Here is a 25,854-nt window from a genome sequence, read left to right as displayed (position 1 = left end):
AAACGCGTGGCAAGATAGATGAGATAAAAAGTAAATATATAAGCAGAAAGACATGCATAGATACAATCAGGAAGCCCGAAATAAGGTGATAAAGCAAAAAAGTAAAGCAAATAAAAGATAAAGAAATTGAGAAAGAGACGGAATATATATAGAGAATAAGTACATAGAATTGATCAGGCAGAGAAGACATACAAAAATAGAGAAGAAATAAATATTAATAGATTAAGAAAGAGAAAGAAAAAGAGCGAGAAGCAAAAAGTTCTAAAAGCTTCATATACTTTTTTTAAATTGCCATCATTTGTGCAATTATGCCTTAAAGTTTAACGCTTAGATTCATAATGTTGACTTTTTGATGTCTATTTCTCGTGTATAAATACTTATTAACGCTCACGTTGAGAGCTGCTGCGTTGTATCTTATAAGCCAGTGGAGTTCCAAAAACGCGATCGATTTCCAAGGTGACGTGCAGGCCATAAAATTCATAAAATTGCTTCTTTAGTTAAACTGAACTTGTGCATAAAATTTCAATGTAATAGGGGAGCTCTTAATTTAGTTAACTTGGTCAAACCCGATGTGTACGCAATAACTATGCCGTGGTCACATTTTCGAAATTTCAAGTGACGACAGGCTGTACAATGAAAGGACTCCTGTTGTGTCTGTTGACTTGACTACTGCTGTCTTTTACGAAGGGCTAAGCTAACTTATTGACTATCAAAATTTCTGTAGATTTCTGCCACTTCACGACAGTTTTTAAAGAAGCAAGCGACTATTCCATTTTCATGTTTTGTTTATATTTACACATTTTCCTAAACAGCCGCTAGATACCATAGGCACACGTACGTTACCTTTTTATTTCTCTCGGTATAATGTGCTTACCAAAATCAAAGTTATCGCAATATTTGCGTAAATTACTCAGTTGTTTTACAATTAGGTAGTTTCGTAAGAGCAAACATCGAGCAATAATATAATCAGTATTTATACACCTGATCAGCGTATATTCTTTATATACTGCGGCCGAGCGTTCATGTCAGTTGTTGGCAAGCTTCCAGAGAATTTGGTGAAGTGAAGTTCTGTCTGAAGAAGTTCATCAATTTTCTTAAGAACTTGACTCGCGGGTAGACGCCCTTGCCGCACTGGTTTGTTGGATCGTCCATTTCTGTGCTGTATACGATGAGGCCATAGTTGGTGTCAAGCAGCTTCTTCCTACCCTTGCAAAGCTGGACGGTGCGAAAAAATCATTTCAGTATTGTCGCAAATATTCCATGCTCAATACGTAAGGTGATTTGTAAACATTGCGCAATCACTGCCTGCAGGGCCAGTGAAGGCATAGGGTTTCCGAAAGTTAACTAGTACGGACTCTATCGCTGTGATCTACGAGCGATAGGGGAATGATGAGTATTACTTGGATTCGCCTACTCTTAGAGCTTTCGGGCGTTGAACGCCCTTGTGGTTTTGTTTATTCTTGTGATTGGTTTCTTTCGAACTAAAGAACGAACTGTTTTCAACTTCGTGACCCACTTTGAATTTGTTAGTCTAAACGGCTAAGGAGGTAGAGCATAGCTGCTGAACACTTACTGATTTTTGTTTCGTGACAAAGCAGTTCCAAGCCACGCGAAGATGAGATGACTCAAAACTATTAGGATTAAACATATCTATGGAGCACCCATAATTCCCACGCTCGCCGAATGGCCATGCGTTGCACCTTTCATGGACTATAGCGCCAGAGTCATTTCGAGTGTTTTTACCGAATACTGTGAAGGTGAAGGCGTTTATACGTGTCTCTAACTAGATTTGTTTTGTGTCCACGTTCTTGTATATACTATGAAACTCACTTTATGAGTCACAAAGTCAAATTATGAGTCACGTCTTAGAAGAGGGCTTCCAAAATTTCGACAATCTGATGTTACTCAACGTGCACTAGACATTGAACAGTAGAAAGTTTTTTAACATTCGATCTTCAGCGAAATGAGAACACCCCGGCAGGGATCACATGTGTGACTTTTTGGTCATATGCAGAGGACCGTAAAGGCTATACCAACAAGGTAGACAAAATGAGTCATGATAATGCAATAACACAAAAGTATCAACAAAGAACGACGAACATAAAAAATGTTAATCACAATGCACTTTCCTGTGAGTGAAATATATTTAAAAACGTTTTGACTATGTAATTTTGAAACCAAAAAAAACAATAAAACAGACAAAAGGATCACGCGTGTTTTGTTCAGTTAGTTTATGGTCCTAATATTTATTCAGAAAAAGTAAGTTAGTGGAAAGTGATGAACTGAATGGAACAGTAATGCCTCATTTAGCGGGTGTTTTTTTCAGGTATGCAAGATGTTTTGCTTTCCAAGATTCAGTGAAATTGTAACTGTCGCTGTTACAAGGATCAAAGACACAGCTGTACCTGGAAAGTGATGCAACTATAGTCGTTTATAATATTAAATGCATCGTCACAAGTTCTAAAAAAACTGAATTGTCTCTATTATCAACATTATTGTCAGCGACTCTGCCACACCGGCCAGGAGAGCCCAGTGGATAACGTGTTGGCCTGATAAGCTCGAAGGTAGGCTGTGATTTTTGAATCCGATGGTCACTTTTTATTGTCGTAAAGTGTAAACACACCAATGGGCTTAAATAAAGGAGCCGGTTAGAAAACTACAGCATGTAAAAAATTATTCCGAAGTACGCCCACGTGGAATGAGCCCCCCTGCAGTGGTTTAGTGACTAAGGCACTCGAATGCTTATCTGCAACTCATGGGATTGAATCCCGGAAGCGGCGGCTGCAATTTCGATAAAGGCGAATATGCTGCAGGCTCATGTGCTCAGATTTTAGTGCACGTTAAAGAACTCTAAGTAATCAAAATTTTCAGTGCTCTGCACTACGGCGTCTGTCACAGTCACAATCATTTTGTAACATTTTGTCCATAACAATGTATATTCTGTAGAGTCTATATATATAAATGTAAGTTTTTCTCGATTTTACTAAACAGTCAGCGTTTACTTCCTCTTCAAGCGACTAACAAGTCCATCACCAATGTTTGCATAGCAGCAGTTTTCACTTGCCCCTATTTTGTTATACCACCTTGGGTGATGCGTCTCGGGCACCGACAGGGCAGCGCTGTTTTTCTATCACCAGCAGAACCTAAATCTTATTGTCTAAGTGTTTTTTCTTTTAACGGTTGTCAAGTCTCAGAAGGTTCGAGTAAAGAGTCATACTGACACTCACAGTGCGTAGACAGGACTTAGCCATGCAGCGCGGGAAAAATTGGCACAGCCGACACCTGACTAATCATTGCAATACGCTTTGGAACTTATGCGACGACTGCAGAAAAAGAAATCAATGCCATTGCGTTCCTTTTAAGACAAGTGTCGTGTACATTTACTGAAAAGTTAATCCGGCATAGAGAACCCGGTTCCATCAACTATGGCCCTATATGGCGTTTTTAACGCAATACCGTTAGAAAGCTTGTGTCGCAGAAAATCTGCCATCGGCCTCGGCCCCGTTGAGTGTGAGCGAAAAATCGTCCGTGAGCAAAAAATTTGGAAAAAGCAAATAAAATAAAGAATAAAATTTTCCGTCCCATTGAGGATCGAACCCGGGCGGTTCGCGTAGCAAGCAGGCGTTCTACCAGAAAGCCAATAGGTTACTTGTAGATGCTTCGGAAAAATCACTGACAAGTGCCAGGTAGTGAAAGGAGTCTGCTTAACACATTTTGTTCGACAGGTGTCACAACGAAAACGAGGCCAATCGGTGATTTGTAGCCACATTTGGGATGCCATCAAACTATATCGAAAAAGGCCGCAAGAGTGCAGTCATCGCCAATAATAACACGCAGAAACTTTCAAACACCTCTAAATATGAACAACTATGTCCATCTAGGGCAAAACATATCACGGCTTTCCAGAGGCGCTGATCAAACAAACATCAAACGCTAGATAATGTGCCATCATCTGTGAGGCATTGCGAGACTCTTTATACCCCTTCAAGAAAATATCATTCCAACGCACTAAGAGCCGCCTTTTGCGGTATTTTTCAACTCTTGAAGGCGAAGCTTAATGGTTCCCAAATTTTTGTTTATTTTTTGTTAGGCAATTGCGCCTACACTTACCTTGATTCCCAAAGACTTCGAATCATCAAAGCTGATAAATCTTCTTTCCTTCTGACTAACATAGTAAGGTGCGATGGGTTCGCTTTCTTGGAAGCCAAACTCATAGTTCGGGTTCTTGCAGTACTGTGGCAAAGTAAACAAAAGAAATGCACTTTATTAAGCATCATAAATTTTCAGCGCCAGTGATGGCTACATACAGGTAGAGTGTAGTGATTATTCAGCTGGCGAGGAATTCTATCCTGACTATTGACATCATGTGGGAGGACTTTTCGTTTGGCCTAACAGTGTTTCGTTATCGTTATAATGTAGCATGAACAAATATATATGGAGATCTAGAACGTCGGGGTTGGCTTGTGTGTCTCCTTATCTCTATACTTATCTAGATGCTCTAAATGGGGATCATTCGGAGTTGTTTTTTCAAGCAGAGTATGGTGCCAAGTATTTGTCACGTGTGTATCTGCGAGAAGATCACGTCCATTAGCATAGATCACGTGTGATAAGCTGTGATCCATATTAGAGAAAAACTCACGTTACTTATGTGAGAGAATACAAATGGTTTTTCAGAAGACGTACTGAGTAATTGCGGAATGAACGCGTATCATATGCGCAGAATTTGTTTTTTTATTCAGTAGACAGTGTGTATGCCTATACACTACTGTGTGTTATATAACGTATGCGCGTATGCCCCGACGGTTGCCACAACATACCTAAAAAATTGGGATCGAGATGAATGAACAGGCAAAGAGGCAATGTTCATGTCTCCTGCTCCTTAACGTTGCGTAAGCAGATTGTGACGAAGGTGCAGTTACATGCGCATATGTAGGGGGGCATGCTTTAAATGTTTATTTATACTATGCATGTTTCTTGTGTAAGACACCTGTATCAGGTAAAATAGTTGCAGTCATACAGCTGTCAAGCAGCAAAACGTTTCGTAAGCCTGTAAAGCGTGCTCTCACTGTTAGTGCGCAACGTCTTGAAACGAAGCCAACCTAAACAGTGTGCAGCGGAAAACTCATGCACGTATGTGTGTATACACTCACATTCTTTTTGCGATTTCTGTTTTTTCTTAGTTTTATTCTTTGAAGAACACTTCTTCAATTTAGCTCAAATGAGATTCATGCAACCATGTGAAGGATTGTACGATCCTTAATACGGTGTTTCGTTAGCCTGTAAAGCGGGGTTTTCTGTTAGTTTGCACTGTAGTGCAACAAAGCCAACTTCAAAAGAAGTGTGGCGCTGTTTTATAATTATTTCAAAACTTTTGTGATTCTGCATTATTCTAACAACTATCAACGCATATTCGATTGCAGTTTTTAACACTTCTTCTATTTAACTGAAAAAAGTTTATAGAACTACGTAGGTGATTCCATGATCTTCTAAACGGCATTCCATAAGCCTGTAGAGCGTGTTTTGACTGTTAGTTTGCACTTGAATGCAACAAAGCCAACTTCAACAAAGTGTGGCATCGTTTTATAAATGTCTGTAGAGTTTTGTGAATCTGCAATATCCTAACAACTATCAACGCATATTCGATTGCAGTTTTTAACACTTCATCAAGCTAACTAAAAAAATTCATAGAACCATGTGAGGGATTGTACGACCATTAAAACGGCATTTCGTAAGCCTGTAGAGCGTGCTTTGATTGTTAGTTTGCACTGTCCTGCAACAAAGCCAACTTCAACACGTGTGGTATTGTTTAATAAATGTCTGTACAGAAGTGTGAATCTCCAAAATCTTGACAACTATCCACGCCTATTGCCTCGCCGCGGCGATCTAGTGGCTAAGGTACTCGGCTGCTGACCTGCAGGTAGCGGTATCGCATCCCGGCTATGGCGGCTGCATTTCCGATGGAGACGGAAATGTTCTAGACCCGTGTGTTTAGATTTGGCTGCACGTTGAAGAACCCCAGGTGGTCGAAATTTCCGGAGCCCTCCACTACGGTGTCTCTCATAATCATATGTTGGTTTTGGGACGTTAAACTCCATATATCTATCAGTCAACGCAGTGACAGTTGAACTGTTTAAATATCCCACTTACGTCCATGATGGGAACCTCTAACGTCTCTTTGCTGTGCAGCATCTCCGCTTTGTAAGCGTAGATTTCGTCCGGAATGTATCGCTTGGCAGCCATCGTCACGGTTATGTAGAAGGTAGTATCATTCAAATGCTGAGCATGAAGATGTCGAACACCCTTATGCGCGGTTCTCTGCACCGAAATAACAAAATTAAAACGATCAGACGAAAGTCTCGATAATCCGGCTGAAGTACTTCTGTACACTCCTCGTAACGAAAGTACACCTTTTGCAAGGATTTATTTACATATATAACACTTAGGTGGTTTGTCTAATCTTTTTCCCCTTCCGAACACGTTGTGGGATCCAGATTGAACGAAAAAATAGGTAAATACGTAAATCTACTGCAAAAAACGAATTTTTTAGGCTTAATATTGTCGGGAGAGATGACGCATAAAGTATGTAGCGGAAGGAAAAGAGAGGGTTTTACGGTTCTGTGGTTCTGCAACTTACAAAACTTCCTAAGCGTCACCTAACATACAAAGTTTTCAGATGGGCATTGTCACATTGCTATCACAACGCCTTCGATTGTTTATCACGTGACATTTTTTATCTTATCTGCTATTGTGCATAATTCTGTAAGCCACAAGTGTTGTTAGCAAAAAATCTCAAATACGTACTGCACATGAAAAAAGTCAAGCCCTAAATACAGTTCGAAGATGTGTGCACTCGTGACCCCGTTTTGGGTGATTAAGCTACGCCGGTGAAAAGTGGAGAACTTATAGTCTGTCGTCATGTAGTGGCCGGGGCGCCTGGCGAGATTCGGCGTGTTCCGCATCGCCGGCGCAGAAATAGAGCATGTTCCTATTACACGCGCTTCACGTGACTAGCGTTAGACCACGATGCACTGCGCATGGCAGCGGCAAGGTGGTGGTGATCAACAAAATGATGGTGTGTGGGCTGCCTTTGGAAAGTGCGGCCGTAGTTTACTTGACGTTGATCATCGAACCACATGATTCGGTGTCTGCTCGAAAGGTTTCTAGGTCTTGATAGAGTGTACACTAAACGTGGTGTTGCCTGGTGCGCCACGGAGAGCCATAGAAATGCATGGGAAGCATTCGGAATGCGCCCTCAAGTGTTCTTACATTACCCACTTTCGTTATTGAAGCAACCTATGCAGCTATTTTTTGCTCCCAGAACGTTCAACGCAGTGCTCGTAAAGAAAGATACAGCGATAAGAAACACGTGTATCAACAAAAAACATGGGTAAAGAAGCAGAGAATGCAAAAATTGCCTAGGCCCCAAATAAAAAACGCAAAACTGCGGACACCTTCAATGACGTCAGTGCACGTGCGCCACTCTGAAGCCATCACCGTGGAATGGTGCATGCGCCGGTCTCTATAGAAAAATTTGCCGCCGCCGTCACCTGCCTGCCCGCACTCAGCGTATTTGAACTCGGCACACAAGACCTGATTGTACAGAACAGACCGGACTATATGTAGCCTTTTATATTCCTACTATTGTACCTACAGCGCAAAGCGCCTGCTGGAACAGCACAGCCACCGACGTATTCTAGTGTGAGACCGATGGTGGTGCGGCCCACAGCTTCGAAGTTACGTCTCTCTTTCTAAAAACAGCCAACAGACTTGGCGATCAACTGTAAAACGTTCACGTAAACTGCGATATAGAACAGAGGCTACGTACCAGGTAATACATGTACGCGTGGTCTGGCATGTTCAAATCTTCCCAGAATGTAGGCGGCATCATTCGACCTGAGTTCCAATTTCTATCGTCTTCGACGAGGTGCCCCAGGAACCCTATGCCATCGAGCCACACGACAGTCCTAGTGAGTAGCAGAAAAGCAGAAAGGAAAAAAATTATCGTGAGCACTTAATAGTGCTGTCGAATTTATCGAGAGTATCACACCGCAAAATACTGGACTGAAAACTACAAGCGAACGAAGATGACCGAGCAAACGTGCCGGACAGAACCAATCGTCTTATTTCTAATTCATTATTAAAGAGGGGCGTGCGGCCCACTACATCGCATGAGTCCTGTTTCTTCTTGTTGCTGTGACAAGATTTCATCACCTGATAACTAGAAAAGACGCGTAGCGCAATAATCACACTAGTCTATACTCATATTTTTTTAATATCGCTGAATATTTCCATTGCATGGAATCTTGCGATGCGATATTGCAAAAACACCCATGTGCTCATCTTTAGGTTACGCTAGAGAACATCATGTCTCAGTATCGTGGTATAGAGCGTGTTACAGAGGCAACGACTAATAAGCCCGTCATAATTTAGGTACCTACATATTCGTTATTTATATTACATCGTCTATGTACTACAGTAAAACGTGTGTTGACGTTAGCACTTTGAATAATCTCCTTCTCCGTTTTTGTCTCGTTCACGGCGCTCCAATATGAAAAATCAACGAAGGCTCCAAAATAATAAATCGTATTTTTTCAATCAAATATAAACGGAAAAATGAGTGCTATATTCATGCATTGTGAACAAAAAGGTTTCTTTTCGTAAGGAGTGCAAAGAACAATATTGCATTTATTACGTTCCTAAAGCCAAATGGGGCTTGTTTCAAAACTTCTAGTTCACCCTATATATTTTTTCAATTGGAGTATGAGTGATGAAATACAACAGTTCAAACGTTTCCGTTACAATGCCATTTGATTACAAAAGTAGATTAGAGCTTGAATGTTGAGTTATATATTATTTTCTGTAGCGCAACTTTATTTGTTGGGTAAGTATGACAGTGTCGTCACGTAATCTGACTGGCCCGCTAATTGTAGCATATATACTACTGGTACTTGCTGAAAATTCAGTTAACGCAAAAGAAAAACTGAGATATACCCTATAAAGGGTATCCTAAAGACTACTCATATTTCCGTACGACGTCAACAGCATACTCACTTCAGCAGTCGTGTTACAAGTGTCGTCCCGTACAGTGACGCAAGCGCCCCAGTGAAGATGTAGTAGTGAGCACGGTTTGGCTTTATCTCTTCTTGCACTATCGTTTTCAAGCTCTGCAAAAATAAGCGAAACGTACAATACAAATTGAGAAATGTCACTTCTGCGAAGGATGCAAAGGGCTCCTAACCCAGTTTATACGTTACTAGCGAAATGGCACGCCACGTGAAATGGCCTATGGTGATCCACAGGTAAGCCATCAGTTTTCATTTATCATATTGACGCGTGTGTACTGGTGGACCAAAACGACAATAAGGGGATTTGGCGGACACCAGGTAGTGGAGCTCTGGCTGATTGAAGATAAAGAAGGCGATCTTGCTGTTCGGCTGCTGAGAGTCGCTGCGTCAACGTTTTTCTGCCTTTGGTTCGCGCTGTACCGCGACACTGGTGGAGGGGCTGGGACGCAACCCTACCTAATGCTTCATACTCCCACTGGGAGCCGTTCATCTAGCTCGGACGCATTGTCACCCATTGCAACTCCCGTGCACCAGTTCAGTCGGCGGCTGATAGGCCTCGCTCCAGAGTTCACGCCTTCCACGGAACCTCGCAAGTGCCGATTACATCTCCAAATGGCCAACGCCAGTCCACAACCGGCGCCCCAAGGCCCCCCGCCAACGCAGCCTTCACAGGTAACCATCTTTCAACCGCTGGTCCCCTATCACTTTAATGGCGGCGCCCATGAAGACGTGGACGACTGGCTTGAGCACTACGAGCGTGTCGCCAAGATTAATCTGTGGCCTGAAGAAGAAAAGCTCTCACGCGCCTATTTCTACTTGACGGCGGTGCGAAAATTTGGTATGAGAACAGAGAAGCCAGTCTGTTAACTTGGGGTGACTTTCGACAACAGCTTGTCGATACGTTCACCAGTGTCGATTGACGCGACCGTGTGCAGCAGCTGTTGGAGCTACGGGTTCAAAAACCCAATGAAAGCGTTACTATGTTTGCTGAAGATATGACTCGTCTTTTTCGTCGAGCTGACCCGAACATGACTGAATATAGGAAGTTGAGCTACCTCATGCGCGACGTTAAGGAGCAACTTTTCGCCGGGCTACTGCGCCACCCTCCAAGTACCGTAGTTGACTTCATCAAGGAGGCTATGGCTATCGAGCGGGCGCTCCATAACAATGCAGGCAGTATCATCGAATGTCTAGTAGCGCCCCAATCAATGCTGCTGCCATACCTGAGGATCAAAGCTCCCTGCGAGACCTCATTAGAGGATAGTTCGCGAAGAACTGCAAAAGTTCCGTAATCCAGTTGCTCAAACCCCCGTTGCATCCGTCGCTGAACTGGTACGCGACGAAGTCCGCCACGCATTTTCTACCGCTGGTCCTGGTGACGAGCAACGTCCCATGAGCTATGCCGATGCTCTGCGACGTTAACCATCTGGTACATCGCCACTATATCACCCAGTGCCGATGACCCCTGTGTCACCACGGCAAGAGCAGACCCTGAGCCGACCGCCAAGCCAACTGACGTACCACCAGGCGTCCACAGCAGCACCATGGACATCGTCACAAGAAGGGAGGCTCAGACTTCCACCGCTCCGAAGAAGAGACGCATGGCGCCCAATCGATCGGCGTCCACTATGCTTTAACTGCGGAGGTGCAGGTCATATTGCCTGTCATTGCTGGCACCGCAGTGATTCGTTCCGCCCTCTTTGAACATGGTCTGACGATCGACGTGCAAACGAAGAATACATACCACGCCGTGAGGACGCCTCTTTCCATGGATCCCGTCCTCACTTTTACGAATACCGTACTTCTGACGAGGAAGCAATACCTACCCGCCAGCCAGGTTTGGGACGTCAATCTCGCTCTCCTTCTCCCGCTCATTCACCTTCGTCACACCGACGTACCTCAGCGGACCTTAACGCAAGAAGGTCACCCAGCCCACGACGGGAAAACTGAGGGCGGCGACCTCCGGGGGTAAGGTTGCAGGCCATGAAGATGACGACGAAAAGCCCCCATTACACGACACTGTAAATACGACAAGACATGAGAGCGACGACATTGTGACCGCTGACCTGAGTGTTTTTCTTGACGGCCAGAAAGTAACAGCCTTAGTCGACACCGGTGCCGACTTTTCTATCATCAGTCAGGACCTCGCCATCCGCCTCAAGAAAGTGAAGACACCGCAGACAGGCCCTCAAATAAGGACGGCAGGTGGTCAGTTATTGATGCCCTCTGGAAGATGCACAGGGAGAATTGACATAGGAGGTTCTTCTTTCGTTGCGTCGTTCGTCGTTCTCGCCACATGCTGCAAGGATCTGATTATTGGTATGGACTTCTTACGAGAGTATGGCGCCGTCATCAATATCCCAGACGGTTTGATTGCATTCCGCAACCGTTCGGGCGCACCTGATTTTACACAGGCGCGACCAAACCGATTGCGTGCAACTGATGACGATGTGGTTCTCCCTCCTCGGTCATGCACGCTTGTTTCTGTGGCAGCCGCTGTCCAGTTTGACGGCGAAGGAGTAGGAGACCGAATAACCTCGCTCCTCTTCACACATGGCATTTCTGTCGCAAGAGGTATCGTCAGTGTCGCAGCTGGACGCACGGACTTGCTCCTGACAAATTTTAGTGATGAGCGCCGGCACCTTCCAAAAGGCATGACCGTCGCTCACTTCGACGATATCACAGACGCAGAAGGCTGCTTGGCAGTAGTCGACGAGGCGCCAAAGCTTGATTCGACACCAGTTCTTGACGTTAGCAGTACTTTGCCTAAGAACGAGCGAAAGAGGCTTCTTGAGCTACTGGTCGAATTCAAAGACTGCTTTTCGACAACATCAAGAGTTGGCCGCACGCCTCTAACCAAGCATCGAATAATTACCGAGGACATGGCGAGACCATTTCACCAAAACCCCTATCGTGTGGCTGCAAAGGAACGCGAAGTGATACAAGAGCAAGTCGACAAAATGCTAGAAGATGATGTCATTCAGCCCTCAAAAAGCCCCTGGGCGTCACCTGTAGTCCTCGTTAAAAAAAATAATGGCAGCCTGCGCTTCTGTGTAGATTACCGAAAACTCAATCAGGTGACAAAGAGTGATGTGTATCCACTTCCTCGTACAGATGACTCTATCGACATAGTTAGACATGCTCGTTACTTTTCATCGATGGACTTAAGGAGTGGGTATTGAAAAATCGAGGTAGATCCAAAAGACCGCGAGAAGACCGCTTTTGTGACACCAGATGGCTTATATGAATTAAAAGTCTTGCCCGTTGGTTTATGTTCAGCGCCTGCTACCTTTCAAAGACTTATGGATACCGTACTTTCTGGGTTGAAGTGGAAAACCTGCTTAGTCTACCTTGATGATGTCGTAGTTTTTGCCGCAACATTTGACCAGCACCTTAAAAGACTTGATGCAGTTTTACAAGCCATACGGTCTGCGGGCTTGACGTTGAAGCCTGAAAAGTGCCACTTTTGCTATGAAGAGCTGCACTTTCTTGGCCACGTTGTCAGTCACGCAGGAGTTCGTCCTGATCCTGAAAAGATCGCAGCTGTTGCACAGTTCCCGGTGCCGACTGATAAGAAGGCTGTCTGACGATTCCTCGGACTACGTGCGTATTATAGGCGATTCATCGCGGACTTCGCACGCATCGCATCACCGTTGACCCGCCTCACGAGAGAAGACGTTGCTTTCCAATGGAGCAACGAAGAGGAAGCTGCTTTTAAGAACCTCCGCCAGCGACTACAGACGCCTCCAGTGCTTGCCCACTTTAATGAGAAAGCCCCAACGATGCTACACACTGATGCCAGCAATATTGGTTTTGGAGCTATTCTTGTGCAGCTGCAAGAGGGCTCAGAAAGAGTAATCGCCTATGCAAGCCGAACACTAACTCGCGCCGAGACTAATTACTCCACGACTGAGAAGGAATGCCTCGGCGTGGCATGGGCGGTCACAAAATATCGCACGTATTTATACGGCCGCCCTTTCAAAGTCATCAGCGACCACTACTCACTGTGTTGGTTGACAAATCTTAAAGATCCTTCCGGGAGATTAGCGTGTTAGAGTCTCAGGCTGCAGGAGTACGACAATGCTGTCGTACACAACTCAGGAAAGCACCACATGGACGCCGACTGTCTATCCCACTCACCCATTGAATCGGCAACTCTATCCGATGAGGAGGAAACAGCATTTCTTGGTGTGCTTGACTCAACCGCTATTGCACAGCAACGACGTGGCGACCTTGAGTTACTTGCCCTAATTAATTACCTGGAGGGAAGATCTCAGAAGGCACCAACTGTTTTCGTAAGAGCGCTGTCATCATTTTGCTTACGGAGCGGAGTACTATACAAAAGAAACTTCTCTTCGACAGGATCTGTGTATTTGCTCGTCATCCCAGCTTACAGAGAACGGGCTTACTGAGCGTCTGAACAAAACAATTGAAGACATGCTTTCTATGTACGTAGACGTCGAACACAAAAATTGGGACGAAATCTTGCCATATATCACGTTTGCATACAGCACTGCCAAGCAAGAAACAACCCAGATGACCCCGTTCAGCCTAATTCACGGAAAGGAAGTAAGAACCATGTTAGATGCGATGCTAGCGCACGAATGCGACGACATTAAACCAGACGCCGAGATGTTTACAGAACGAGCGGAAGAAGCAAGGCAACTAGCACGCCTGCGAATCCAGCAACAACAAGAGTACGACGCGAGCCGCTACAATTCTCGCCGCAGAACAGTCGTTTACCAGACCGGCGACAGAGTATGGGTTTGGACGCCCATACGAAAACGAGGACTCTCTGAAAAGCTCCTAAGGAGATACTTTGGGCCATATCTAGTACTGCGACGACTGAGTGATGTTACTTACGAGGTCGTCCCCGACAGTTCATATAGTACGAGGCTTCAACAGCACCGTCCTGAACTAGTTCACGTTGTGCGCATGAAGCCTTATGAAAGGTAATGACTGCGCAAGACACTTCTTAAAGAACAGACAAAAAAACTGCACTACTGGTTTAGCATCGGGGCGATGCTCAATAGGAGGGGGGGGGGGGGCAAATGACGCAAGTGTACTGGACCAAAACGACGATAAGGGGATTTGGCGGACACCAGGTAGTGGAGCTCTGGCTGATTGAAGATAAAGAAGGCGATTTTGCTGTTCGGCTGCTGAGAGTCGCTGTGTCAACGTTTTTGTGCCTTTGGTTCGCGCTGTACCGCGACAATATTGAATGTGTACGAAGCCGTGTGCAGTGCCAATTTGTATGAAAGAGAACATGGGCGTGCGTGGCCTGCATGCTCCGGTGGCTGCTGGCAGTACGTTTTATGGAAAGTGGGAGCGAGGTCAACGAAAGCCTCATTTCGCGTCATCTCGAGGTGAGCAAAACAAGCAGTCGTTGATTAAAAGAAACCAGAAACAAAGATTGCAAGCCCCTGTTCCTTCAATGCGATTGTGCAAGAGGCCGCTAATCGGCAGGATGGCGGAGGGGTCTCAGCCTTGGGCGTGTGTCCTGCTTTGTTTACTTTCTTGTTTTTCGCACTGTTTCCTTCTAGTATACTTTCTTACCGCTATCAGTAGCGAGTGCGTAATGCCTGGACACGTTGACAGACGTAAAAAAAAGAGAGATCGGGAAAGAGTTGAATTAAACTTTGAAAGTCATCCACTGGAGAGATAACTGCTATTGTGAATTCCGCTGGCTTGTCTAAGTCAAATAATCAAGTTATAAAGTCATACTGCGAGAGTAATTGCACTAAACAGTGTCATAAATAACAATACCAAAACGACGGACAGCGCATGTGTTCTATACAGACTGTTGGTAACGCCTATTATGATGGAAAGTAGATTGAAGATTTTAAAAAATCCTGACCTCTGCGCGTGCGCAGTGCTTAAACCTTCTATTACATCAATAAGAGACTGTCACACCCGGTAAATCAATCGGTACTAAACCAATTTCGATTGAAGAAGCCTCCAACAAATACAGTTACTCTTTATACTTGGCTCTTTCACCCGATGTTGTATTCCCTGGAAACAAGATGACATCGTTAGTGGTCGAAATTTACGCGCCAATACAAATGCTCTTAACGCATGTGTCGTGCGATTTCCCACAACCTGATAACTATACCAGTTCGGGATTCAAATATTATGCATTGCTCTTTGAAGCGCACACAGAGCTCGCGAAAAAGCTTCCGTGCGTCAAAACAGAGCAGCCGTTTTGAAGCGTGCGGCTTTAGTGAGAAGCGTGCTACGAGCCAGCATTTGTGACGTGAGGAAAGGCACTCATTATTACAACGCATACAACACGGAGCAAGAGGAAGAGGGTTGTGATACGAAGAAAAACAACCGAAAAGGAGAGACGACCTCTGGAGCGATGGCTTTTCGTGATGAGTACCTGTGCTCAAACATTACCATGCACGATCTGGGGCTCAACATACCTTTCCTACAAAATCCTTAGCGTGGCAGGCCACAATGGAAATCAAAACCATCTCATTCCACATTGCAGGCGGATGGCTCCACCATCCTGCCACAACTATGGTCATCTGTAGGTCATCCCTCCTCTTCCCCGGCAACATAGCCACAAGCGGTGGCTTGAGAAAAAGAGGTTAATTCAAGCGTACGTCTCCAACGTTAGAGGTACCGTATTCTATTCATAGAGCCACCATGCACAAATCGATATTTTCTTTCAGAAGAGAGGTATCCTGGCCGAGCGCTCTGTCGAGTGTGTACTCACATCTCGAGAAGGGAGTGTCTCTATTTTTTTTTGCTATCTTCTTTCATTCTTCTACACTCGCCTGCAAAAGGACTACACCATAGTTCCTTATGTATTACACAAGTAGCCTTATTTCCTAAATCCAAATCCCTATCTTTATTGTAGGCAGTAGCTTGAAATGCTGCCTGTGGCACTAATTGAAACAAGACCAAGCACATATCACGAATAGGCTCATATTTGTAGCCGCAAAAAGCTAAAACTACATAATTACATGTTTGCATATCCATCCGCTCCCTATTGAACTACTCGATGAAACGAGCAACGATCCTTCAAGTATTCTCACTGCAGCAATCATAAGCATTCACGCACATCATTTGTATGTTAAATGTTCGTCTTAAAACGTTAGGTTTTCCAACTGCATCTTCAATCTTCATTGATAAATATTTCTTTGTGTTTTTTACTGAAGTGCCTCCTGAAACAACTTGACACCACAATTTTGATACGATTATTAACGTCGTAGTGCGTGTTTAAATGCATAATAAACATCACAGAGAGTTAGCACGTTTTCTACCTTCCTCATTTTTTAGTCGCATCAAGTTCGACGTGGTGGCTATTTTTAAGATTTATGAAATGCTCACTTTTAGAATCTCAAACAGAAGTGTCATGTTGACTTCTGTCACGCGGTACACATCTGTTGTCAAGAATCCCCAGTGGTAAATCTTTTTTCCCCACAGCTTTTTCACAGTTTCTTTGCTGACGGGATCCTTCAAAACCTCAGCTGTCTTCAAGTGACATCTGTAGCAAAAAAAGCAACAAAAGAATCAAAACAGTTGTCGTAGACAGGTAAGGAAATCGGTACATAATTTAGCAGAGTAATGCAAACGGGGACATTTTTGTTTTTCAACTGTAGCGCGATAGTTCTAACGCATATTGAAAAGAACGAAATTGTGTAAAAAACCTATCTTTTCGTTGGAGGCATCTCAACTAACAACTTTTGAATTGCGTGTTCGACGCTCTATAAACAGAGCCTTGACGGCAGTGCACTGCGAGTTCGGCAGCTATGCTTGTACGACACTAATAAAACAGTGAAGCTGGCTGTGTGCAGTGAAGTTGAATGAAGTGGCATTAAGTGGGGCCTCTACAATATACATTCGATGTCGGATATCTTCAGCGCGGCCACCTCGCGGTAAAGAAGTAATGCTTTAAATATAAGTGTGGGACTGACCGATGTAGTGATGGGCGTAGAAAGGAGTTGTGTGAATAGTGGGAGTTCTGGTATGATTGCCACATTAATACAGTAGGATTTACCCACAGTTAGTGAGTAAATCTACGATTTACTATGATTTCCGGGCATAAGTGTCGCGAGCAAGAACAGGTTCTACACTTCGGTGTTTAGAATCACGTATGTAAGCATTTTCCTAATAAAAAAACACAGTACATAACGCTTACTTATTAAGGGTAGGCCTCAATTTTGCGCAATATTTGACTTTTGCTTAATAATGTTCACAAGTATAAACGCAACTGCCAGATCAATATGGGTGGGCCTTCAGCATGGGCTTAAAGGGAGGTGGATAGCACAGGCAGGTGTTCGAATCCTACTGCTTGTCGATCAGTAATCTTTACGTATTCTATCCTCGTGCCTGAAGCCCAGATAACGACATTACGGTGTGCCACAGTAGAGTACCTGGTACTCTAGATACTTAACATCTTTTTTATTGCGATATATGAACACTCTCAGCTGGACTTCACTGCCGGCGTCGGTGTCATGGACCGTATATCTTTATATATAAAAACGCAAAAATACTAAAAAAAAAGACTCCGCTGCGCGGAATCGAACGTGGGACCTTCGCGTCGTGAATGCAAGACGTTAACCACTGAGCCACCAAAGGGAACCTCCTTCATAGTTCAAACGGCAAGCTATTCATATCTACCACTTACTGCTGTTGGCGAGAATCTCGGGGGGCGTGGGGAGGGGACTATATTGTTTTCAGCTTTATCAGCAAAATGGCCCAGTGAGCACGCGGCGGCTCTCACCTCTCACGCGTACTTTGGCCCGCGTAGAGAATAAGGGGGTGTAAGCTCGATCGCGCACCCTTATCTTGCAGTGGGGAGAATCGCGCATTTTAGCTAGCCTTTGGGTTTTATCGGAACGAGTATATTGTATAGTTACCGGGTGATAAAGGTCACTGCAATCGTTGCACAGCCTTCGTTTGTGAAAAGGGCGCGCTTTAAAACACAGCGAAGTAACAACTGAGAATCTTATTCCCGTTTATGTGTACCTGTGTGTACGTTTCGTGTGTCATTTGTGCGTGAGAAACGTGAGGAACGTTTTAATTTGCTTGACATTCTGCGCGTGGCCTTTCAATTTGTTTCTATCGCATTCATTGCTCGGCCTTTGCGGCAAAGTTGTGAATTTTTCTAAGCACACAAAACTTTTCAAGCTGCTTGAATGGGGGTTTTACTATATGTTTTGTCAATTTGGCACGAAATCACAAAGCAGTTCTAAAAATAATAAAAATTAAATTGTTTGTTTTTATTTTCGAAAGAACAATCGTGAAAAAGGTTTTGCTTGTAAAACAGTGAAATCAGTTTTGATTAATACATTTTCCCAGGCTTTCCTTCTGAATCAAAAAAATAATAGTAGACACGACCATTGATTAGTTAAAAATATAAGTTTCATCACTAGAATATTAGGCCCATTTGCTTGAAGCGAACTTTAGTAAAAATACAATTCTGGTGGCAACAACATTCTTTGTTTCAGCAAGGGAGTATGATATTAAGAAAAAAGGTCAGAAACGTCCGTATTTCATAGCTTCAGGGTCTACAGAGACAACGTTCCTTTTCTAAGAAAAACTAGTGTTCAGAAAAAGTACCATTAAAGTTCGAGTTCACACAGTGCAGACACGGGATCAAGCCTGTTCTGGCTGTTTTTGAAGGCTTTCTGAAACATCATGAAGAACTCACCGCTTCTTGAAAGCACTTGTCAATCATACGAAAATACGGTGCTTTAAAAATTGAAAAATTGCATATTCAGTCGTCTACGCCCTCCATCTCCCCTTAAAACTTTCGCAATGTGGCTGAATCGTTGAACAGACATAAAAAAACGAAGAGATATGCGAATATTTTTTTGTTGTTGAAGTATCCCAAGAAAGACTATAGTCTCTAAAATGATTAGTCTCACGAGTGGTCGAGGCTGACTCCGTGTTCGGTCTTGTCTTGCTTCCCGGCTGCCGCCAAAAAGGCGTCCAACGCCGCGTTGTACTCTCCTCCTTCGTCCTTCAGGAAAGCGTGCTTCTGCTCCAGCGCCCCGAAGAAGCTAAGGTCACACACTCCGTCCTCGGGAAACAGGAGGCCCGGATCGAAGGTGGCCTTGAACATGCAGATCAGCGGCTTCTTCCACATCGGAGTAACTGGAACAGCGAGAGCGTGACGGGTGAGTCTTTATTTATATGTATTGATATAGCCCGCACAGCCTCACGTATTCTGACCATGCGCATTTCGCCGTGTGTTGGTAATGAAAAACAAAGATTTATTCAACCCGATTAATCAATTTTTGTCGGTGCCTCCGTCATCTGTAGCTGGTATTTATACGGAATATTGTCAGTTGTTATCTTTGGGAGTCATTAAATAAGTGTTAAGGCATAGTAAACATATATATATATAATTGACTGTAAAACGATTTTTATGTTAATGAAAGCGGGAGTCGATTGCGAAGAAATAAGCAATAAAATTATCATATAAAATTGTTGAGCGATAATTATTATCATTGCAACATGCTCCACATACACCCCAGCGGTTGTCACAGTTGTTTCATGGTGGTTTGTTTTTATTTTATGTTCAGCCATGAAATAGGTAGTCCATCAACGCATATATATATATATATATATATATATATATATATATATATATATATATATATATATATATATATATATATATATATATCGTACTGGCAGACTTGGTGCCTTTAGGATGTATACGAGGGACTATTGGGTCAGCTGCCCACTCATATTAAGTTCACGTGCTACTTGACACCAAATAAACTCAAACGAGTGTGCTACACTCGCCGCCAAGGCTACGGGTGGCGCTGACTGACACTCCCGCGTTTAAGTCACATATAAACTCAATAAAGTGGCTGGGGGATAGCTGTCCTGGTAGCTCAGTGGTAGAGCATCGAACGCGTCATTCGAAGGTCGCACGTTCGGATCCCGCCCACAGCAAACTATCTTTTCACCCACTTTCCTCATATTTCCATTACAATTCGGTCTAATATCTTCCCCTATACTTTCCTTGGCTATATTGTTTGTTAGATCCTAATAATATTGTGTGAAACACAGAAAAACGAGCCCTTAAGTGTACACTTCTTTCCTTACTTCATTAACGAGGGTCTCGTACTGGCAGACTTGGTGCCTTTAGGATGTATACGAGGGACTATTGGTCAGCTGCCCATTCATAATAAGTTCACGTGTTACGTGACGCCAAATAGGCTCAAAAGAGTGTGCTACACTCGCCGCAATGGCTACTGGTGGCGCTGACTGACACTCCCACGCTAATTCACATATGAACCCAATAAAGTGGCTGGGGGATAGCTGTCGTGGTAGCTCAGTGGTAGAGCATCGAACGCGTCATTCGAAGGTCACAAGTTCGGATCCTGCCCACGGCAAGTTATCTTTTCACCCACATTTCTTCATGTTCACTTTACGATTCAGTCTAGTATATTCCCCTATACTTTCCTTGGCATTATTGTCTGTTAGATCCTAATATTATTGTGTGAAACACAGAAAAACGAGCCCTTAAGTGTACACTTCTTTCCTTATATATATATATATATATATATATATATATATATATATAGGTAAATGTGTTAGCTATGTATTCACATTTGCATCTTGTTCTTTTTAGGGGCGAAGCTCCTTAGGGCGTGGGCTGTGCGTCCCCTGTAGCCTGTATGTAGCCACCTCTAGTTTAGTTCTTGCAGTGTTCACTAGATGGCGGTACCGTCCCCTGTATGTAGCCACCTCTAGTTTAGTTCTTGCAGTGTTCACTAGATGGCGGTACCGTCTCCTGTATGTAGCCACCTCTCGTTTAGTTCTTGTAGTGTTTACTAAATGGTGGTACTTGTAGCTGATGATGAAAAGATGCAAGATGTTATAAACTATGAAGCGGTACTTGTAGTTGATGAAAGACGCGAGATCTTATAAAATAGGAATGATGTCACATATGGCACGTGTCATTGGTTGAAGGCAATCGTTCGATTTACTGCGGCGACGTACGCAAGGGGAAGCGTTGTAATAAAATCCGTTCGCTGTTGACGCGCGCTCGGAGTCACCGGATGGATAAGGCTGCACAGCGGAGAGAGCGCAAGGCGGCAGCAGCGCGCGCTCGCAGACAGAATCCCGATGTGCGAGCGTGCGAGGCAAGGGACATCGCAAGCCATCCATCGTCTAAGAACAAATAAAAGTTTATTTGTGTATATACACACACAGCGTTTCTCACGTCTTTACATGATGATTGACTGGGCGAATTACACGGAAGATTCACAGTTTACCGATGAATCCCTCCGGAGCTTCGCCCATTCATCATCATTCACCCCGTGAATATGCCGTAATTTTTTAGGCTTGCTATAACCTTGCGATACGCTAGTGTTGTCATTAGCCTTAATGGGAGGGACCATGACTTTTGATTTCCATTCCTGCAGAAACTTATCAACAAACTTTCTTGATGCACATTTTTTTACTTATCTTTAGTTTTTTCTAGTGCTTTTAATACTTCAAACCAGCTAGAGGACAAAATCTATTTTATTATTGGTGTTTACCTAATCGATTCGTTTGCGCGTAGAATGGCTAAATGACCCCATGGCTCTGCCATATACTTATTTTAAAAGGCAACCATGGCAACACAATATTTATTTAAAAAATCAGACAATGTACACAGCTTACACGTGGTCGTCGTTGTGGCTGTAAACAATGGAGGTCAACGTTGTTATCTGCTGATTCACAGCAAAATCAGGGCCCTTTCATTTGCTCTAAACTCTTAGGTTTACGTTACACAAGATATTTAGATTGACTACATCCCATTAAAGTATCCGCTGAACGATCTGATTGTTTATTCACACCGCCACGTGAATAAAGAAAACACAACTGTGTTTTTAAGAACTGAGAAAACGGTCTTGACAACAGAAATATGCAATTGTCTTTCAACATAATATTAATATGGTAATAATCACTTTTAAGGAAAAGAAATATGCACGTTGAGGAAAAGATGGTATTATTCCTTTGTTTACGCATACAATAAAACTTTTTGCTTCTTTCGTCTGGTGATATCACACACCTATGCTTTGTGCTTCCAAGTTGAAATTTTTATTTTGAAGTTTTGAGCTTAAGTTTTTTTTTCACTCGATTTATGAGTGTAACTCAAGCAGTTATCCTTAACTCTCCTCACTGAGTGAGTTTACTAGTTTCTAATATGTTTTGACACTGACAAGTGTATCTATGATTTCAAATACGCTTAGCCTTATTGCTTCCCTCAAAGGGTCACAAGAAAGGTCCACTATACAAAGCTTACCCATTGTGTCTTTTGTTGTGGCCTTTGACCTGGTCACTGTGAAAAAAAAATAGCGATAATTTGAAACGAGTATTTCGCAACAGACGAAGCTTTGAGAAACAAAATGGAAACCGTAGGTGATAAGTTTTCATGAAGCTATATCTCAACAAAATAAACTGAAGGAGCATAAATAATGCCTTGGAGGTGTTCAGTGTTCCTAAAAGAACAACTTTGTAGCGAGAGCTCTTCTACGCCATGTTCCACAAGGTCCTTAATCTCGCCGCAATGGCCTTGAACAGGCAGCGGGTAAGTTTGGGATATGTGACGTCGAGCCACGTGATCCACTACGGAGAGTCGTCGCAGCTGTCCTTGCTAGTTTCCTCGCCACCTCGGAAGCACATTACAAGGAGAAGGTTAACCGCATACAGACGCCCGCGTGCTCTTCCGTGTGCCTTTCCGCCAGTCCTAGCGGCCACAGTGATGTCACTGGTTCGATCGCTCAACGACAATAGAAACAGGCAATAGAACAGACAATAGAAACAGGCGTCTGTTTGCCAATAGAAACAGGCAGCGTCTGTTTCTATGCAGAAACAGACGCTGCCTGTTTCTATTGGCAATAGAAACAGACAGAGCGACAACCTGTCTGTCTGTTAGCGGGTGGGCACGATCTTTCTCCCCATGGTGCGTCGAGGAGAAGCACTCATATATGCGGGGAGATGAGGCGACGAACAGCACATAGCGAACGATAACGAACCAAGCAACAAACAAACAAACAAACAAACTAACAATGAAGAGCCTAGTTCTGGTGATGAAGTGTGTGTTACTCCGCTAACGTTCCCTGCAAAATGGCACACAACTGCAATGCAATTACTAATTATTAACCTCTAGGTGATCTTTGCCAAACCAAGCCAAACATACCTTCAGGTCGTGATAGCTACGTTAAGAAGCGTTACACTTGAGCAAGTTGTTTTTCTTAGCCTTTTGCGAAAACGGTTTGTGCGAAAGTAACGATAAAAAGCCGCACAATGTATAGAGAAGGGCCTTTAGTATTCTTGTTAGGCTAATAATTTGTTTGATGTCTATCTAAATGAAACCGGCATTAGAGGACTGTTACTAATTTGTGCGGTCATAACCGCGCCCCTCATCAACATAGATATCACTGCAACCACAATGTAGCCACGATTACTGGACAGACAAACAATCGCAGCAGAATGGGCGCTGTTTCTGTTCACTTGCGTAACTGCTCGAAACGCTGCGTCTTTTTTTTATTAACGCAAAAGCGTTAAAGAGGTGTTGCCGCAGGAATTCCGCCGTCGGCGTCGGCACCGTTGGTTGTGAGCGAAAAATTGTCAGTGAACGAAAAATTGAGAAAAATGCAAATAAAATAAAGAATAAAATTTTTAGTCCCCTCGAAGATCGAACCCGGGCCGTTCACGTTGCAAGCAGGTGTCCTACCACAAAGCCACGATGTTATTCGCAGGTGCTTCAAAAAAAAAAGCTACATAAATGCCATGTAGTGGAAGGAGTCTTTGTAACGCATTTTGTTCGACAGGTGTCACGACGAAAACGAGCCCATTCGGCGATTTGTAGGTGCACTTGGGAGGCAATCAAACTACGTCAAAAAAACGCCGGGATAGTGCAGCCATCTCCGCTAAAACACGCAGGACCTTTCAAACATGTAAAAAAATGGACAACTATGTCCATCTAGCGAAAAAGAATATCATTCCTTTCCTGAGGCGTCAATTAAGCAAACAGCAAACACCAGATAATGTGCTGCCACCTGTGAGGCATGTGAGACTCTTTATACTCCTTCAAGGAAATGTCAATTCAACAAACCATAACACTTGCAGAGATTTAGCTTTCAATTCTCATGACACCATTAAAGAAGTGAAGTACTGTAGTTGCCATTTCACCGATCATAAGGCGATGGTTGTTGCGGTTGGCCGGAAGAGGTCTCCAGAAGAACATGTCGAACAACATGTCGAAGAACATGCCAGATAACTAACGCTAGACGGGCGACAGAATATGACCATTTACGAAAACAAGTCTCACGCCTCTGCGCAATTCACAATACAAGATCATGTGGCTAAATCACTGTACAATATTTTCAGGACGTTGTTATAATTGTGATGTTAAATAGATCGAAAACCTCTATACCATTACTACATAGATATGTCGCGCTTGCGCGCGCGTGCGTTTGTGTGCGTGTGTGCATGTGTGTAACAAAACACATTAATATGTATGCACTTGGCGGTTGAAGGGCGCACTAGGGGCCAGATTGCGCTATCGCGTTTAGCTCTTAAAGGTGAACCTTAAGGGTCTCCCAATTTTTGAACTGATGCTAAATGCGGGATCTCAGTGCTATATCTAAAGCAGAACAAAGTCACAGAAAGTAACCAGGACGCAAATAACACAATTAACAAAAGAGGATTGCCTTTCTTTTTTTTCGAAACAGCATGTTATGCATTTATTTCCTTGCAATACCAGCGTTTTTCGTGGCATCTTTAATTTTGTAGCATGTTCATCCGAGTGGGTGATCCATGGACGACAAGCTAAGGGACTGTCGTTCGCAGGTGCTAGCATTCGCATGATTACATTAAGAATAGGGCACTTTTGAAAGCGATAACCATGCACATCGTGTTTCACCCCTCATGTGTTATTTAGACGTACGAACAAGAAAAGTTTAAATAATGTTTGAGACCTACTTAAGCAGCGGCGAGGAGTTCGGGGCGTGCTTTCTTTTCTGCTTTGTGGAGGGTGAAATTTCTTGAAGGCTAGCATCCCCCCCTCGTGTTTGTATTCTTTCTATTTTCATAATTTACCCTCGAAAGCGCTAGAAACGGATAAAGTTTCCCGCATTCTATCAGGACTGCTTCGCTTCCTTTGGTGTGGTGGCATCTTTTAGAATAAGTCAAGCACCGTGAGTGACATTAGTACATCGTCAGTTTTCGCTTGAACTTTTGCGGTGTTTTATGCATGACATGAGAAAATCCCGAAAGTTATTCTCCATAAATTGACAAACCTTCCTTTGTGATTTGCGAACAATAATTAAAAAGATCAAAATTTAATGTGAGCAGCTACATAGATAAATACTGATGTCTCACGCATAGCAGCGGCGACAGCCAGTTATGTTCTCTTATGATCTATGTGAGCATTTGCTTCTAAGGCAAATACATACCAACACTGGGTGGCGATGCAGTAGTTTTTTGTGGGGGCAGTGATGCTGTCGACGATGGTGCAGGGCCTCCCCAACCAGCCTTAGGCGTATCCTCGCTTTGCCAAGCGGCTGATCTGGACGACCCTGTAATCAAACCCAGTACGAGAACTAGGAAAGCGCGCCCCGCTCGTTGAACAAATAAACGAATAAATTACACGTGACCTTCATCGTTTACACAGGTGTTCTGTGGCAGCACTTGCACTTCAGCGTTTGCGCGTTCTGATGTATTTCATGGTTTAACTTACTGCTTCACGCGCTAAGTAATTTCAAAGGCCATGCAGGGGAGCATGCTGCTGATACTTTCTGCGCTATAGCTGCAACAACGACCTCAG

The 25,854-nt window shown here is 43.6% G+C and overlaps 1 protein-coding gene across 1 annotated transcript; it reads right to left on the bottom strand.

Moving 5' to 3' along the window:
• Positions 1-818: 818 nt before the first annotated feature.
• On the bottom strand, positions 819-21,714 carry LOC142772268 (uncharacterized). The gene is made up of 8 exons (XM_075874467.1): positions 21,702-21,714; positions 18,944-19,172; positions 16,401-16,557; positions 9,052-9,164; positions 7,826-7,964; positions 6,148-6,315; positions 4,111-4,233; positions 819-1,215 (listed from the first exon to the last, which is right to left on the bottom strand). Exons 2-8 carry the CDS (start codon positions 19,162-19,164, stop codon positions 1,021-1,023), a joined length of 1,116 nt encoding a protein of 371 aa, XP_075730582.1. The 5' UTR covers positions 19,165-19,172; positions 21,702-21,714; the 3' UTR covers positions 819-1,020.
• Positions 21,715-25,854: the final 4,140 nt, after the last annotated feature.

Source organism: Rhipicephalus microplus, chromosome 9 (assembly GCF_043290135.1).
Source record: "Rhipicephalus microplus isolate Deutch F79 chromosome 9, USDA_Rmic, whole genome shotgun sequence".
Lineage (NCBI taxonomy): Eukaryota > Metazoa > Arthropoda > Arachnida > Ixodida > Ixodidae > Rhipicephalus > Rhipicephalus microplus.
This window is presented reverse-complemented; position numbering and strand designations above follow the sequence as displayed.